The following is a 15,341-nucleotide window of genomic DNA, read 5'->3' on the forward strand; positions in this document are numbered from 1 at the left end:
GACTGCATGGCGACGCTGGGGCACGTGCTCTTGCAGCGCCAGGCTTTGCCGCAAGCGCGCTCGTTGCTGGAGCGTGTCGCGCTTCTGGACGAGCTCGAGGCGGGGCCGTCTGCGTTTGTGACGCTCGAGTCGCTGCTGCAGGTGGCGACCGTGTACCGGTACATGGACAAGTTCGAGGCGGCGATGAACGTTGTCATGTCGGTCGTGGCGACGGCCGAGGTGAGCTTTGCAGCGACGCGCGACGATGTGTGGGAAGACCTGCTGCACAGTGGTACGGCTGCAGTGTGCAATGAGATCATAACGCGGTGTGTATAGGTTGGCTCGAGCTTGGCGTGCTGCACTGCTGCCTCTCGAGCATCGAGAGTGGCTGCAATTACATCTTTGCTGCGTTCCAGGGGTCTTTGGAGCTCTGGGGGCCGCAGCACGACCGGCCTTGGACTGCTTTCGCCGCATGGTGCTACTTTTCGGCGCGGCACTGCCGCTTTGACGATCGCAGTGAGGCGCGGAAGCTCGTCGCTGGCGTTTCGGAAATGCCAGCAGCGATTTGCGACTGGCCATCGCGAGTGTGTGCGACGTGTGCACACCGTATCGCTGGCCCCGTGTACAGCACGACCTCAGATGTGGCGTGGACGTACCTACGTTGTGGATCGTGCGTCGCCACCGAAGGGCGTGTTGCGCCGTCGACGACGCATCTGCCGCCGCGCAGTGTCAGCGCCGTTGTGTCCCTCGCCTTGTAGCAGGCGTTAAATGTCCTTTTCTGCAGCTACTGCGTGAATTCTGTGGCTGGGGATAAAGATAGTCGATAAATTGACCCGTCGATCGAGTGAATGGCTTGTCGCTTCGTGTCCGAAGGATGGCACTACGAGAGAGAGGCATCTCCAAGACAACTAGCCGGTCTCCAAGACAACTAGCCGGTTGACATTGCGCCAGGTGATTTTTCGCGAGGGATTCGTAGCCCGTTCGTGGCGGTGAGACGCCAGCACTCTCGCAATCGCTACTCTGTGAGTCTCTTGTTGTTGCAATACACTGGTTCGAACACGCTCGTGTGCATCGAAGGACGCATCCATGAACTCTTTGGCGACACATGTCGCCGTGGAGACTCATCGTGCGATCGGCAGTGCACCAAAACGGGGGTAGGGTACGTCCCCATTGCATTTTCTTTTCTTCTGCGTGAGCTGCGACGTCGGACTTCTACACAGTAAGTCAACTCGACAGCATTTACCTTGGTCGCCTTTCGCCTTTGAGCGTCCTGTAGCCCTTCATCACCGCGTCGGTGTGCTCTACCATGTGCCTTGCGCACTGGGCGTTAAGCTGTGCGGTGTTGGAGAGGCGGTATCGCGCACACTGATTCCTTCGCATCGAGACCGCTGGTTTCGCTTGAAGCTTTCGTTGATTGTACAACTTGAGAAACTGTTTCTGCAAAAAGAGGTGAAACGTCAGACATTAAAATGGCAAGGGAGAAGCCGGAACGCGCACCGCACGGGAGCTTCAAGGCCCATTGTAAGAGGTTTTCTTGCTGCGCTTCAGGTCGCAATGCGGAACGCACCCAGTTCGCGCCAAAACGTACCAGGCACTAATTTGTTGCCGAGACCACGACTTCAAAAGAGCATCGCGTCCTGGGCGATGCTGACGTGACTTGTGGTATCCCCCGTAGATTCGCACCCGCTACTCGCTGCTTGATGTGAACAAGACTTCTTACGTTTACAGTTCTAACTACAACGTATCGCGCTACCTCCGCGCTACGCAGCAATAGACTGCATCGGCATCGCTGCTTCACTTTCATCGACACAGATGTGTATTAATCGGCACTTGGTCACGACCAGGCGTCTTGAAAAAGCACTCTTTGTCTCTTGCGTTTTGCTCAAATGCACACGACAATGTGGCACAGAAAAGGTAGCTCGAGCCAGCCGTCTAACGCTGCTATCAAGGCCTTGCTGGTACGTGCACTAGTAGTACATGGTGGATGCCCGAGTCTCAAGCTTGGGTGGCAACGACTTTTTGTGGCTGACGTTACGATCGATTGCGCCTCGGATCGCCAGCGAGCACGAATTGCGGCCATCGGATTGGCTGTCTGCACTAGTTTTCCTGGCTTTTGATTGGGTTTCCCGTCGCGTAAACTGTAGCCATTTTGTGATACTAACGCCCCGATCGTGCGTCGTCGTACGAAGTTGGCAGCCGGGAAGGTCAGGCTGGATGGGCGCTCCGAGTGTTGCACATCAAGATGCAACTGCTTCCTGACGACGGATGCCATGACAGGCGCGTCCGAGTGCTACCGGTAGCTCCGCACTACGCGGTGCGTCTTCCAACATCTAGAGATTTGTACGCTCAACGGCATAAATATCCCCAGGGTGTGGCACGGAATTTTCGGATAGTTGGGGCCTTGGTACTATCCACTTTCGCGTTTTACAGCTAGCGCACGTAGTCATTAGTCTTTAATACATCATGGATGAGGCTGGCGCAGCAATGATCTCAAGTGCTCAAGTGCGGTGATCGTGGAATGATTCCAAGATGACATTCAGTCTCTGTGACACCCAACAAAATGTGGACCACGTTGAAGACCACTGTCACGCTGCCGTCCATTATGCGATGCTGCTCCATACTCTTGTACGTACGTTTGCTCGTCGTAGTTGCTGCTTGCTGCTCGGGATTTCTTGTGTAGCCTCACTGTACCGGTAGGCAGGCGAGCAATGCGCCCACTAGTCTTTCGCTGCAATGGCAGCCGATCCTCCTTGATATGAGCATGTACGTACGGTCTGACGCACGTGCAGTACCGGTAGCCAACTTTGCTGAATCCAAGAACAGTATCAAGCACATCTTCACAAGGACCCCCTCCCTTGCACAAACTTGCCACATGAATCCACAGAATAAAAAACAACCACAATCGACGCGGCAATCGACGGGCGTGCTCTTCGGTTCTGTTGTGATCATTGTGATGACCGACGATTGAAAGCAAGCAGTAGTTGTAGAGCGCCGGTCGTACACACGTGAGCATGACAAGTTGTGCGGCGCGACGCAATTGCACTCTCTTCACTAGTCGAGCGTTGCTCCCTTTAAAGCATGTACACGTGGAATCGCTTGCTCCTCGTCGCGGATTTGCAACCACAACCACACAACGAGCTCCAAAGTAATCCAAGGCTGATCCAACAACAGCAAGCATCGATCGCGCACTGACGACTGAGCTATCATCCAACGCATTTGCGTCATACCGTGTCATTCGCATCTCCACCACGTGTTGCCGGATCGGAAATGTATGAGTGGCTTCCTTCGCCCGCATGTACAAAGGGTGGATTGTGGTGCACCCACGCTCCGATCACCGACCTCATCCAAGTACATGTACCAGAACCTGCCTCGGAGCTCGACATCAGGTACGACTTGGCCCGCGGGCGATGTCACGACAAAGTCCTCTATCTCCACAACATGTATGCCCCGGCCGAGCGCGAGGCCTTCTTTGCGGCGCTCCCAAAGCGCTTTGAACCAGACGCAGTGCACATAGTAGGTGGCGACTTCAACGTCATTTTGTCCGAAGCCCTGGACTCGTTCGAGCCGCTGCCGAAGAACCTCCAGATTGTCGAACAACTCCTGCTCTGGCTGCGTGAGCTTCGGCAGGTGGACGCGTACCGCCAGGACTACCCCACCACGATCTCGTACACTAGCCCGCGCCACAGCAACAGGATAGACTACAGAGACTCTGTACGTTAGCGCCCCGACCCAGTCAACACACGTCCACGCCGCCAGACCACTCGGCGTGTACGTTTGAGTTGTCGACCCGAGTCAAACCACGAACGGGCCCGTGGCGTGCACCACATTGGCTGGCACAGCTACCCGTGATCATCGACGAGTGCTTGGACCAGATTGTTTACTCGGTCTCGATCGGTCCGGTCGCTACGATCGCATGGTCAACGACATGCACACCCGGCTCCGCCTACTGCACCGTGCCTGCGTCGACGCCGACAGAGCCCCCGACAAGAGCTCGAGCGTGAGTTCACCGTTGCGCTGGCGGACTTGAACCGCCACCTGTGTCAAATCATCATTGAAGCAGTCCTCGACATCAAGCGGCGTCTGGAAGAACACAACGCTCGAGTTCAAGAGCATAAAACGGAAGCGGCAGTGCAACGCCATCTCGTGGAAACTGCCCGATGCACCAAGTACCACTTGCGGTCGCTGTCGATCAAGATGCTGGGACCGGACTCATATGTCAATCCACGAGATGCGCGACACCACCGGTCAGACTCGCACCACGCCGCAGGAGATCTTGCCGACAACGCTCTCAGGCTACCTCTACTCGACGCCCAAGACGGCGTCCAACATGCACCAAGCCGCGTTCCGCTACTTCTGGCCCGTGCTCCGCGCCTGCGTCTGGTTCAACGCCTGGCGCGTCCGGAACGATCGCATCTTTCGTGCCGACCTACCGCTGCCCAGTCCATGGACGATTGCCCCTTCAAGGCGGCGCGTGTCACTCAACTGCACTTGCACCACAGACCTCGTTCAAGAGCCGAGCAGCCTGCTCTTCGTCGGCTTTTCCGGCTCCTCGCCCAACACGATTGGCCGCGCCAGCACTTTGTCCCGCGCATTGGGCTCTTGCTTCCGACACTGCCTAGATCAAGATCATCAACCGAGTGCACACAACGAAGAAGTCCAACAAATTGATGTAGCATACTTGTAGTTTATCTATTGTAGCAGACGATCCCCTTTAACAGCAAGAAAGTGCTGAATGGCAAGAGACCCGGGGTGACCAGCGACGTGCCTTGCCAAGTTGACTAGTTTCATTTTGCATCGTGCACAACGTCTGATGCTCGGCCTGCGTCTCGATGCGCTGGAGCTCGTCCAGCACTTCATGACCACACAGACCTTCGTTTCGGCCACGTATCGTGACGCCTAGCGCCTCTTGCCGGACGAACTCGAGGCGGGTCCGTTGGCGTTCGTGACGCTCGTGTCGCTGCTGCAGGTAGCGACCGTATACCGGTAGATGGGCAAGTTGGACGCAGCATTCCAAGTCGTGACGTCGGTCCTGGTGTCAGCCGAAGCTATGGTGGCGACGACGACCATAGACAGAGATATCTGGTTCGACCTGCGCCAGAGCGGTACCGTCGACTACAAATCAACGCCGTCATCGTTGTTGTGGGTAATATGCACTCCAGTGCAGCATCGGCGCGCTATCGATCGGCTGCGAAGTTCTCGAAGCTGCCTTGTGCTAGGAGCGCGAGCACTGGGGTCGACACAACGACCGCACGTGGGATGCGTTCTCAAAATGGTACTAGTACTAGTTTGCAAGGAGCAGCTTTGACGAGACCGTGGCGGCGCGGCAACGAGCAGGAGTGGCGCAGATGCCAACAACTATTGACGACTGGCCCGGGAAGGTCTGCGCACGCTGCGAGGCAGCGATCCGCAGCACCGCGCAAATCGTACGAGGGACTCCACCGTACTACACTAATTTGTTTTGCGCAAATCGCGCTGACCAAAGGATTTTCGCGGCAGTATGCGAGCCAGAGAGGGAAAAGATTGTGTCGTGATCCCATTCTTTCGCTCTTTTGCTGCCAACTACAAGAGAAAATACTTGTTACAGCTTCAAACACGTAAACACGCATGGCTCCGTTCAGAGCTCTTTCGGCCACAATTCCAAGCGACGAGGAGGAGGCGCTAGCTCCTCGTAGTGCCTGCGCGAAGCAAAACGACGCGACTTTTACCGTCGTCGGCAGAAAATCGTCTTGGGCACCAACGTACGCGGTGAAGCGCGGTGTAGTAACAGCGTGGGTTTGGTGCATAGCCCCTCCACTGTCCAGTGACTGATGGAACGAGTGCGCAGAGCCTTTTCCCTCTTCTGCAATCCAGGCGCTGCTATTTGTGGTGTGCCCTTCTGGTCGCAAGGCTGACCAGCCCGACTGCCTCAATTTTCGCTGCTCAGCGCAACTTCAAGTTCAAGGCGCTCGCTCACTGGCGCTCGCTTCTCTCGTCGCCACTAGCCCCATTTGAAAATGCATGCAAAATATTAGAATCAACGTATGCTATGGCTCTCCAAAACCTAAACTCGAAAAACATAGCGTGCAATGAAGCATATATGCATATGCACCGCCGACCTCGCATCGCAATCAAACGAGCCAGAGTGGAATCGGGTGCGTTTTATGTGTCTCCGACGATGGCGAGTGTGCTGCGCTGCCACGATCTCGTGCGCCTTGTGGCGTCGTTCCAGGATGGTCAATACCTCGCCGTGCGTAGCTTCCTCCGCCTCCCGCGCAGCTGCTTTGCCGACCTGGACATGCCATCGGACGTCGAGTGGGGCCACCACTACGCCCGCGCGGTCGCAACCGACAACGACGTGGCCGCGTGGTACGCCACGTACGGCGTCCATGGCCTTTTGCGCCTCGTCGCCGCCAACATCCGGCCCTGCGTGCATGGCATCTACTACTGGATCGTAGCATGCCGCTGCGAACGCCTCCTGCAGGCGATCGAGGTCGCGTGTCCATCAGGTGCACCACGTGGCTTGCTTGACGTAGCCGCTGCCCGCGGCCACGAGACGCTCGTACGACGCCTGCAGTCCCACGGTCATGACACATGCTCGACAAACGCGATGGACCTTGCGGCTGAGCGCGGTAGCCTTCGCGTCCTCATGTACCTCCAGCGCCACCGCACCGAAGGCGCGACGTCTGTCGGTTTTGAAGCCGCCGTCCAACAAGGTCATCTCGACGTGGTGCGTTTTCTCTACGAGCACTTCCCAGGTCTCTGTCGCCCCAACATTTACGAAATCGCGGCCGCGTACGGGCAACTTGACGTTCTCAAGTACCTCTGTCGGTACACGGCCCCCTTTGCAGTTTCCATCCAGCGCGCCAAGCAAACTGCAGCACAGACTGGTCACTTTGATCTGCTCCACGCCCTCCACAAGCTCTACCCACGGCCTGAGCACCTAGTGCCCATTGCCCGGAATGCGCTCAAGCGCCAGCACGTCGCTCTCTGCGACTTTTTCGTGCGCTCTCTCTGGCCCGTACGAGGAAGCTTGGAGGCCTACGTCGGTCGTGGCTGCGTCCAATCGTGCATCATTGAAGCGTCTCGCGCAGGCAATTTGCCAATACTCGAGCTCATCGACGTCTACGAGCCGCGCGTCCCGTGGCCCCCGGAGGCCCTCGAGCGCGCCGCCGCGGCGGGCCACGACCACATTGCTCGCCTAATTTCGTCGCGGCATCCAGAGGCGGTGACGCTGTCGTCGGTCGACGCCGCCATATCGCAAGCACCACTCGCACTTGTCGTTTTCTCCTCGAGACGCTAAATTTGCGCAGCGACCCGCGTCTCGCAGTGCTCCACGGTCGAACGGATGTCTTGAAGTACCTCGTGGAGCACCCGTGGGCGGTCCGGGACGGAGGGTGGGGCCCCGAGCTCCTCAATCTGGCTGCTGCACACGGTCGGCTCGATATGGTCGCTCTTCTGCACACTACGCGCCCGGACGACGGCTGTACGAGCGCTGCAATGAACCTCGCCGCAGGCTTTGGCCACTTGGACGTTGTCGCGTATCTAAACGAGCACCGAACCGAGGGCTGCACGGACGACGCGCTGTGGAAAGCCATGGGTCGCCGCCACTACGCTATGGTGCAGTACCTCCACGCGCATTGCGCAGGCTACTTTGGCAGCGACGCCATGGCGGCAGCCAAGACCTTTCTCGGTGCGTCCGTGCACTGGGACCGCAAAGGCAGTCTTGGTGAGCTCGTCTGCTAGATATTTGACAATCACGTACAAGGGCGATATGCCACGCGGGTTTTTGCATCGCCACCGACTGCGTCCATGATTTTGTACTTGGTAGAGATGTGTGCAGCAGCCGCTCTTCACATAGTTAGTACACACTTGCTACTAGTAAGGTTTAGTTGGTGTGAATTCCAGTTTAAACTACTCTTCCTGGTATCTTGCTTGTCGCCAACTCTTATTTGTGTTTTAAAGGGTCTCATGGTGTCAAGACGATGTGTAGGTCGTCGTCTGCCTCAACCGTGGGCTTAACCGCAACCGCAAACTGCACGACGGCCTTGATGTACCATGTGTCGAGGGCGTTGCGCGTGTAGTAGCCCAAGTGGCCGCCGTGCGCCGTGACCGCGAGCAAAACGTTCGGATTCGCCTTGACGACGTCGTATGGGATGGCTTGGCGCGGGCAAATCGGGTCGTCCAGCGCCGAGATGCACAGCGTCGGGATCGCAATCCCCGCAATGTCTAGTTGGTTTCACATGAGCTCGCAAGTTGGATGCGCAGCGTGTACAAGCTGCCGATGATGCGTCTTTGTACATGTCCATCGGCGTCTCGTAGCTAGCTCGAGATAAAATTGTCGTGCGTGCGATTGCCAAGACGTACCCAAAGACAGGGCACGAGTACGCGCGATCAAAGTCTTCCAAGATGCGTGCCTTCTTGAGCTGCGTGAGATTCACAGAGGCCTCGGTCCGCAGCACGGTGTGCGCATTGCTCTAAGCTGCGATGGTCTAAAGCTTCGCGCGCGACAAAAGCACCTTTTTAAAAATGAGCTTGACAAGGCCGCTGGTGAGCGCTTTGTTGTAGATCTGTCGGTGCCACCACGACGTGGCGAGATGCGCGGTGGTCATCTCGAGATTGTACGGGTTTGCAACCGAAATCGCGGCCGTCAACGGACACGAATGACCGGCTTCGCCCACATACTTGAGCAATATATTGGCGCCGAGCGAGTACCCGACGGCAATCAACGGTGTTGGCGCTGGCGCAGAAGTGGCGCGGAGGTGGGCGACGACCTCTTTGACGTCCGCTGTGACGGCCGGACACACGAGCTAGATGGAATCAGTCGTCGAGTAAGGCGGTGGCCGTCGTACCTTGGGTGTCGTCACAGGAGTTTTAGCACAACCCCTGGCGTTCATGACCACAACGCGAAAACCGGCGACAAGACAGCGCTTGGCTGTGAGCTGAATGTACGACTGGGTACATCATTAAATTGGCACTAGAAAATCGTACAGTGTAGTACCTCGTGACTGCCACCGCCCAGACCATGCATAAGCACCTAGGACATAAAATATCACCTCGACGAGACGGAATCGCAGGACGCACGATCGTCGGCGCGCTTCGGTCGTCAAGCAGGGTGGCGAGGTTCGCCGGCCGTGGCTTGGGCGATGCCCAGTCAAGCGAGACCGTGCCGCCGTCCACCAAACGAACGAGCTCGCGCTCATAGTGCACAACCTTGCGCGGTACGACATTGAGACCGTGTGTCATAATGGTCTGGCAGTGCCCGTTCGGAAGGAACCATGTCGGTCGGAAGGCCTCGTCTAGGTAAGCTGGATGAGACGTGCTGCGCACGTACATTGTCCTACGCAGCGCCGGTAGCTTGGCCAGAAGCAGGCGACTCGCTGCGGTCGGGCTCTCGTGCGCGGTGAGCCGAGGCTTGCGGTCGTCTGGCATTTGCAATCCGAACGCAACTGGCTCGCGATTCGTGCAAATCGCAGCGGTCGCGTCGCCGATTGGGCACTGGCTATTTTAAGCGACCCAATCCCCATCGTCTTGTAGGATGTGGCATATGCCACAAGCAAGCGCAGTTGAGTCGCTTGGTGAAAAGTTTTGGTTGCGATCGAATACGATGATAGATGCAGGCGAGAACCATGTGCACTGATTTGCTAGAGTACATCACTAAATTCCACTGTTTCATTATGTAGTCTTGATGGGACAGTTCTGCGAGGCAAGGTGCCTCTGTATACAGTAGCTACCGCGGTTTACACCCCAGGACCAGGTGCTACGGCCTTGGTTTTCGCAACCAGAAAGTGGCACGCGCATGTATCAATGGAAGGCGTGGACCTTGATACTCGTTATACTCCATAGGAAACACATAGAACGAGTGCGACGGATACAGTGTTGCTAGCCCATGCATCCAGTCGCGTCGTGCTTGATGTCGCGGGTCGCGGGGCTGTTGTTGGTGTCGGTGTCAATGTTGGAGCCGGGGGCGCACGTGTCGTTGGCGACGGCGTCTGCCCGATCCAAAAGCCCGAGGCGTTGCAATTGGAGGCACTGGCGCCGATGCAAAACTGCTGTGATAGGGGCGAGCAATTGTCGTTGCACCACGTGCAGCACCCTGGGTTTTCCACGCATGTTCCAAAGCTTCTAGCGCGGGCGCACTGAAACGGATCCACTGAAGTGTTGTCCAGCTGCCAATTGAGCTTAAAGTGGCAACCAGATACACTCAAGCAGACAACGGCGAAGACATAGTCGCCGGCTGCAAGAACCCGGATCGGTGTTTCATATGCCGTCCCGGCGCGGTCAAGATCGCAGTCGAGATTTTCGCAAGCATAGGGCACGCCTTGCTCGAACGCAAGATAGCTGGTATCGCGGTGGAGCAAGTAGACCTTGAAGTGGTCGCTCGCACCCGCTCGCACCATGGGTTCAGAGGTGTTCAGGGGTGTGAGGACCGCACCGGTCGGTACGGCCAGACACACATACGTCAAGACGGACTCCTTCGACGTCGTGTTCGCCGTCGAGTACACAGAGCAGGTTGATTTTAGCGTCTGTAGCTGTCGATGTTGGACCACTGGGAGCTCCGAGTCAAGGCGAAGCGACGTGCAGAGCACAAATCCAGCGAGGAGGCCTAGTGACAGCAGCCGGGGCATCCGTCCGAACGGTGAGGTGGCGATGGGACTCTTTATATGATACTGTTCGAAGATTCTTGATTTGATGGAACAATATCGCACGTACCTGCGCCTTGGCATCCTTGGAAGTCGCGGCTGGCCCCATTAGTCGTTTAGCTGAAGAAGAAACATTAATAGGCCATACAATGGCGCCAAGCATAAGGTTTCCTGGTCAAATGGCCCTGATCGAGGCGTCAACGAGCACTATAAATTCTGGTCGCAGTGATAAATATCGATCAATGACTGACAAATCGACATGGAAATGGGAGAGATTACATCCCAGATCTGCTCGGGGGGCTCCGAGACGTGGATCCAAACAGTCTCGTCGATATGGCACTCGACACCAAAGGACGGTTCTGTCTGTCGAGCTTCGATTTGTTTTTCGATGCTCGACCTCATACAATTTTAAAAAGCCACTGCATTCCAGTACGCGGTTCTGATGGCACCTTCTGAAGGCGGACGTATCGTGGTACGTACGCAGTATCTGTAGTAATCGTACACACTGTACTTGACATGTACACAGCATAGGGGTCATCTTTACACTTCTACCCAAGGATTGCAACAACGAAAGCATGACGGGGGCTTCGCGAATTGTGCTGGCCTATTGGTTAAAATGTCGTTGCTACGCCGCGGGCATCGACGTTGCACTGCATTGCGTCTTCACTACCCGCCTCAACGCTGTAGCGTTGCTACGTATCGAGAGCATCCATATTGCCCTCAAATTGTGCACCGTCCATATGACGCGCAATGCCAAGGCCGCCCCAATCAATGGATCAATCAATCGTGTTCCCGTTGAAATCAAATTTGAAAGCCTGAATGCGTGGGCGTTGGCACCAGCGCTTGGTAGTTGAAGTTGAGATGCGCACGGAGAGATCCATCCCGTGGCCGTACGCAGGCTCCTGTACTCGGACCACCCGACCTTGGAGTGCAAGCCGTCCGGTGTGTTTGAAACGAAACCGTCCGAGCCTGCATCCGAATAACGAATAAATCCGGATAGTGACTGAGCAGATGGAACCGAAAACTGGAAAGCAGGGCGACTGCATTGGCGGGTCGAAAGGCAGGAGGGCCAGCGACGTCTCATCTCTCTGACGACCGCCGAGGACTCGACGGGCCTTGAATCGTCGAGGGGCGTGGGGTGCCGAGCGCGCCACCGACCGCTGCCAGCGACCGGTACTTAAAGAGCAGGGACGTAAGACCCAGGGCACACAGACCATCTAAGTGTGACCGTTGGTCGCATACAGTGCCCCGTGGGCTAGGTTCACACTGTGAACCTAGCCCACGTCAACACCACTAGGCCGGGACAAGGCGATGTGTGTTTGCATGTTTAGTCCTACGGGAGAAGCCTGTTGATGTGGGACTGTACAACCTTTGGCAGCTGTCAATAGACGTAATTTAGCTGTCACTTTCCGTTCTGCCTCGTAGTACAATAGCCGGTGTTTAGGGAGTACGGCCTCCCTCTGTCTGGTGTTTCACGTTTTAGTTGTTGTCAGGGAGCGGAATCTGTCACACTTAGGCACCAGGCGTCCTTGGAATCACGTCACCCCAATCCAGCCAAAAAACCAAAATTGGTCATGAAAGAGATATGGGTTTGCTTGATAGAGCTCGTTTATAATTCCTTGGGCCGACCGTCCATTGTGCTCTACTGGTAGTATTCGTGGTCGTTCCTGCTGCTAACCAAGTTAAAACCCGTCTTGCGTTGTTGCGTGACTCTTGTCAGGCGGTTTGTTACCGGGATTACCACTCTGGGTCCATCGTCGATCTACTTGATCGACCAGGAGCGTCCGCGGTCGTGAGCCAGACCCGAGTTGCGTAGCTCCACTTGGATGCGACCGTGGGCCGACCTGGAGCTGCAGCACCCCAAGGTACACAGGGGGTGCTCACTTGAACTCGCGGGCTGATAGAAGTCGTTGGCTTGGCGACCGACGCGAAATGTCGGGTAGTCTGATGTTGATGAAGGTTGGAAGCTCATGGTGCCGACAATGGTCGAATTGTTTTGTTTTGGCGTCTTGGTCGGTGGTCGTACATGAAAGTGCTTTCGTTTTGGCGCTGGGCTTGCTGACTTTGTTTTCGATCTCGAGGCGTGGAGCTGGACGGTTGGCTGGATGAATATGTTTTCTTTGTTTGGGTCGATGCCTTGCTTGGGTTTCGGGGTCGGATGATATGGATCTTGCTGCTGAAGGTTGATGGCTGATGGCGTTAGCGGTGGCGGCTGGCTGATTTGTGCTCTGTGCTTTGTGCTCTTTGCTCTGTGCTTTGTTGCGTGACTCTATTCCAGTCAATCGTTTAATATGCACTAAACCGAAACGAATACCAAGTGCGCGCGCCCACGAAGCGATCTAGTTTCTCGCACAAGTTCACTTGGTCGGTGCAGAGCTCACAAACGTCGCTATCACGATGGCACGAGCCCCTGTATACGTCCAAGTCCATAGCGTTTACGTCTCAGGATTTTTGGAGAGACCTTCCCAACCCGGTCTCTCTCGAATCGCGACGAGTTGGGTGTGTAGACGAACTACCAGCCTGGCGAATGTGAAGTGTGCAGGACGTATGATATGACGCGGCCTGGAAGTGATGTGTCATTCAAGGCGCCGACTCTGCTTGAGTCGTTTGTCCCCTTTCTGTCCAAGAGTCGGGCGAGAGTCGCCACAACCATGTCGTAGCGCTCCGTGAGAAAACGGTGTGGTCCAGGTCCCTGGAAAATGCCAATCACATACATTGCTTCCGGGCGCTCGTGGCGCATGGCAAAGTATCGAAAACAACGGTCAGTCTCAACGCCTCCTTCACAATCCAGCACGAAGTGAGCTTTGTCGACACTTCTTGTACCCTCTTTTGTCATTTACAGTTTTGCGTAATTTCCAGCCTTGTGCTACGCCACCTTCAGAGCGGCGATGTCGTCTGCGATTGCTTGCGTCCTTAGCTCAAGCGACCTGCTCCGCGAGATCTTTGGTTACCAGCTGGGCCTTCCGCCGCAGTACCGGGCGTCCATTGCGCGCGTCGACGTCTCGTGGCTTGTACGACTATTTGCGACGTCGTCCCATCCGCGCAGCCCCGCTGTCGTCCACGCGCACCTCCAGTGGGCCGATGAGCTCTGGGCGGTTTGCGCAACCTTTGACTGGACGTTTCTGCGCGACACCAAGCTGGCCTTGTGTCTCGGCCTTCTGGGTGGCAACATCTCGGTCGTCGAGGCGCTTTTAACGACGAACCACAACTCCGTGCACAATATCCAGTGGCGCGTCGCTGCCAGCTTCGGACATATGCATCTGCTGCAGTTCCTCGCTGAGCATGACGCCAACCACTATACGCCCGAGGTGTTGCACAACGCGGCGTTTAGCGGACATGTCGACGGCGTTTGTTTCCTCCACGAAATCGGCGCTGTCTTGGACTACGCCTCATTTGCCCACGCCTGTGTGCAAAACCATGTGGCCGTGGCCGAGTACCTCTGGCAAGAGGAGCCAGCGCTTCATGTGCTGCCACCGTTTCTTGTGCAGCGTGTGGCCGAGATGGGCCATGTGCCCGTGTTGGTCTTCCTTTTCGATCGTTTCGGCGGCGTTGGGTTCACGCACAGCGCGATGGAGTCCGCGGCGCAGGAAGGACACCTCGATGCTATGCGCTTCATACAAGAGCACATAAGCAATCCCAGCCACACGTACTCGATGCACCTGTGCTTGTATCTCGCGGCAGCCAAAAACCATGTCGACGTCGTGGCCTACCTCGTTCAAGAATTCCCCGAAATGCCTGTAGCAACAGTCCTCCTCGACGCCGTCGCCAGTGGCTGCGCGGACGTCGCATGTTACCTCGTGGCCCAGCGACCAACGGCGGTACCGCTTCGACGACTCCACCGCGAAGCAAAAAAGAGGGTCCGAGCAAACGAACCGCCAATCGAGCAACGCCAGCAACTACTAGAGTTTCTAGAGGCCGCCCTTCGCCGTCAAGAACCATCCAACGCGCGAGAATCGTGTGTTGCCCAGTAGATCGCTCGATATTTTGGTGCGTTACCCTCGCGATTTCAACCAAGCCACTGATCATTTGTCCAAGCTCGCACCCACCCAACGACTGTACCTTGTTCACGCATCCCGACGGACGGCACGACGTATATTGCCGACCGATGAACTCCAGATCATTGAAGAGCTTTGGGCCGCCATCGTTCAACACATATCTAGCACGTAAGTCCAAGTAGGTGGAATCTGTAGTCTGTATAAAGATTTCAATCCAAATATCATATCATATCACATATGTATGGTATGTTGGCTTGAGTTAACTTCGGCTTTTTCGGAGCATGTAATAAGGCGCTTCGGGCTGGGTGTTGATGCGCTCTAGCCTGCACGCCGAGGGGTGGGAGCGAGGGGTGTAAGAGAATGCAAGGCAACGGCGAAGCATGTGCAGCAGCAATCAGCCGCCACATGCGGATGGCCAAGAAGGCATACTGTGCCAAGTCCGGGCCGACATTACTGTCGCACGAACGACCATTAAGACCATTAAGAACTCCGAGACCAAGTTGCGATTAATGGCGACCCAAGCGTGCCACTAAAAATGCAAAGAAGACAAGATGAAGCTTTCATGCTACGGATAGTCTTGAAGCTAAGACCGCCCTTCAATCCTTTCCAGCACTCGACTCGTTTTCGTTTTCTCGGGCATGGGCATATACAGGGTTGGCCAACACATGCGAGTAAGCGCCGTACGTGAGGCCACGCACACGACGCTTCATTTCTTCGTGTTGTCACCAAGGCGCGCGGTTGAGGGGCT

At 56.1% G+C, this 15,341-nt stretch overlaps 6 protein-coding genes across 6 annotated transcripts; 4 read left to right on the forward strand and 2 right to left on the reverse strand.

Moving 5' to 3' along the window:
- Positions 1 to 6: 6 nt before the first annotated feature.
- SPRG_13969 (hypothetical protein) lies at positions 7 to 737 on the forward strand (the record flags this gene model as incomplete). Its single annotated transcript, XM_012353747.1, has 2 exons — positions 7 to 271; positions 316 to 737. 2 exons carry the CDS (start codon positions 7 to 9, stop codon positions 735 to 737), a joined length of 687 nt encoding a protein of 228 aa, XP_012209137.1.
- Positions 738 to 3,246: 2,509 nt separating this feature from the next.
- On the forward strand, positions 3,247 to 3,980 carry SPRG_13970 (hypothetical protein; the record flags this gene model as incomplete). The annotated part of the gene is made up of 2 exons (XM_012353748.1): positions 3,247 to 3,644; positions 3,686 to 3,980. 2 exons carry the CDS (start codon positions 3,247 to 3,249, stop codon positions 3,978 to 3,980), a joined length of 693 nt encoding a protein of 230 aa, XP_012209138.1.
- A 2,127-nt stretch (positions 3,981 to 6,107) lies between these two features.
- Positions 6,108 to 7,830, forward strand: SPRG_13971 (hypothetical protein). Its single transcript, XM_012353749.1, has 2 exons — positions 6,108 to 7,198; positions 7,252 to 7,830. Exons 1-2 carry the CDS (start codon positions 6,134 to 6,136, stop codon positions 7,699 to 7,701), a joined length of 1,515 nt encoding a protein of 504 aa, XP_012209139.1. The 5' UTR covers positions 6,108 to 6,133; the 3' UTR covers positions 7,702 to 7,830.
- A 49-nt stretch (positions 7,831 to 7,879) lies between these two features.
- SPRG_13972 (hypothetical protein) lies at positions 7,880 to 9,394 on the reverse strand. The gene is made up of 8 exons (XM_012353750.1): positions 9,300 to 9,394; positions 9,040 to 9,254; positions 8,957 to 8,992; positions 8,808 to 8,909; positions 8,475 to 8,765; positions 8,323 to 8,432; positions 8,231 to 8,277; positions 7,880 to 8,184 (listed from the first exon to the last, which is right to left on the reverse strand). The coding sequence occupies exons 1-8, from the start codon at positions 9,385 to 9,387 to the stop codon at positions 7,925 to 7,927; spliced, it is 1,149 nt and encodes a 382-aa protein (XP_012209140.1). The 5' UTR covers positions 9,388 to 9,394; the 3' UTR covers positions 7,880 to 7,924.
- A 368-nt stretch (positions 9,395 to 9,762) lies between these two features.
- Positions 9,763 to 10,583, reverse strand: SPRG_13973 (hypothetical protein; the record flags this gene model as incomplete). The annotated part of the gene is made up of 3 exons (XM_012353751.1): positions 9,763 to 9,987; positions 10,203 to 10,345; positions 10,391 to 10,583. The coding sequence occupies 3 exons, from the start codon at positions 10,581 to 10,583 to the stop codon at positions 9,838 to 9,840; spliced, it is 486 nt and encodes a 161-aa protein (XP_012209141.1). The 3' UTR covers positions 9,763 to 9,837.
- Positions 10,584 to 13,486: 2,903 nt separating this feature from the next.
- Positions 13,487 to 14,510, forward strand: SPRG_13974 (hypothetical protein; the record flags this gene model as incomplete). Its single annotated transcript, XM_012353752.1, has 2 exons — positions 13,487 to 14,455; positions 14,502 to 14,510. The coding sequence occupies 2 exons, from the start codon at positions 13,487 to 13,489 to the stop codon at positions 14,508 to 14,510; spliced, it is 978 nt and encodes a 325-aa protein (XP_012209142.1).
- Between the last annotated feature and the right edge of the window lie 831 nt (positions 14,511 to 15,341).

Source organism: Saprolegnia parasitica, assembly GCF_000151545.1.
Source record: "Saprolegnia parasitica CBS 223.65 unplaced genomic scaffold supercont2.134, whole genome shotgun sequence".
NCBI lineage: Eukaryota > Oomycota > Saprolegniomycetes > Saprolegniales > Saprolegniaceae > Saprolegnia > Saprolegnia parasitica.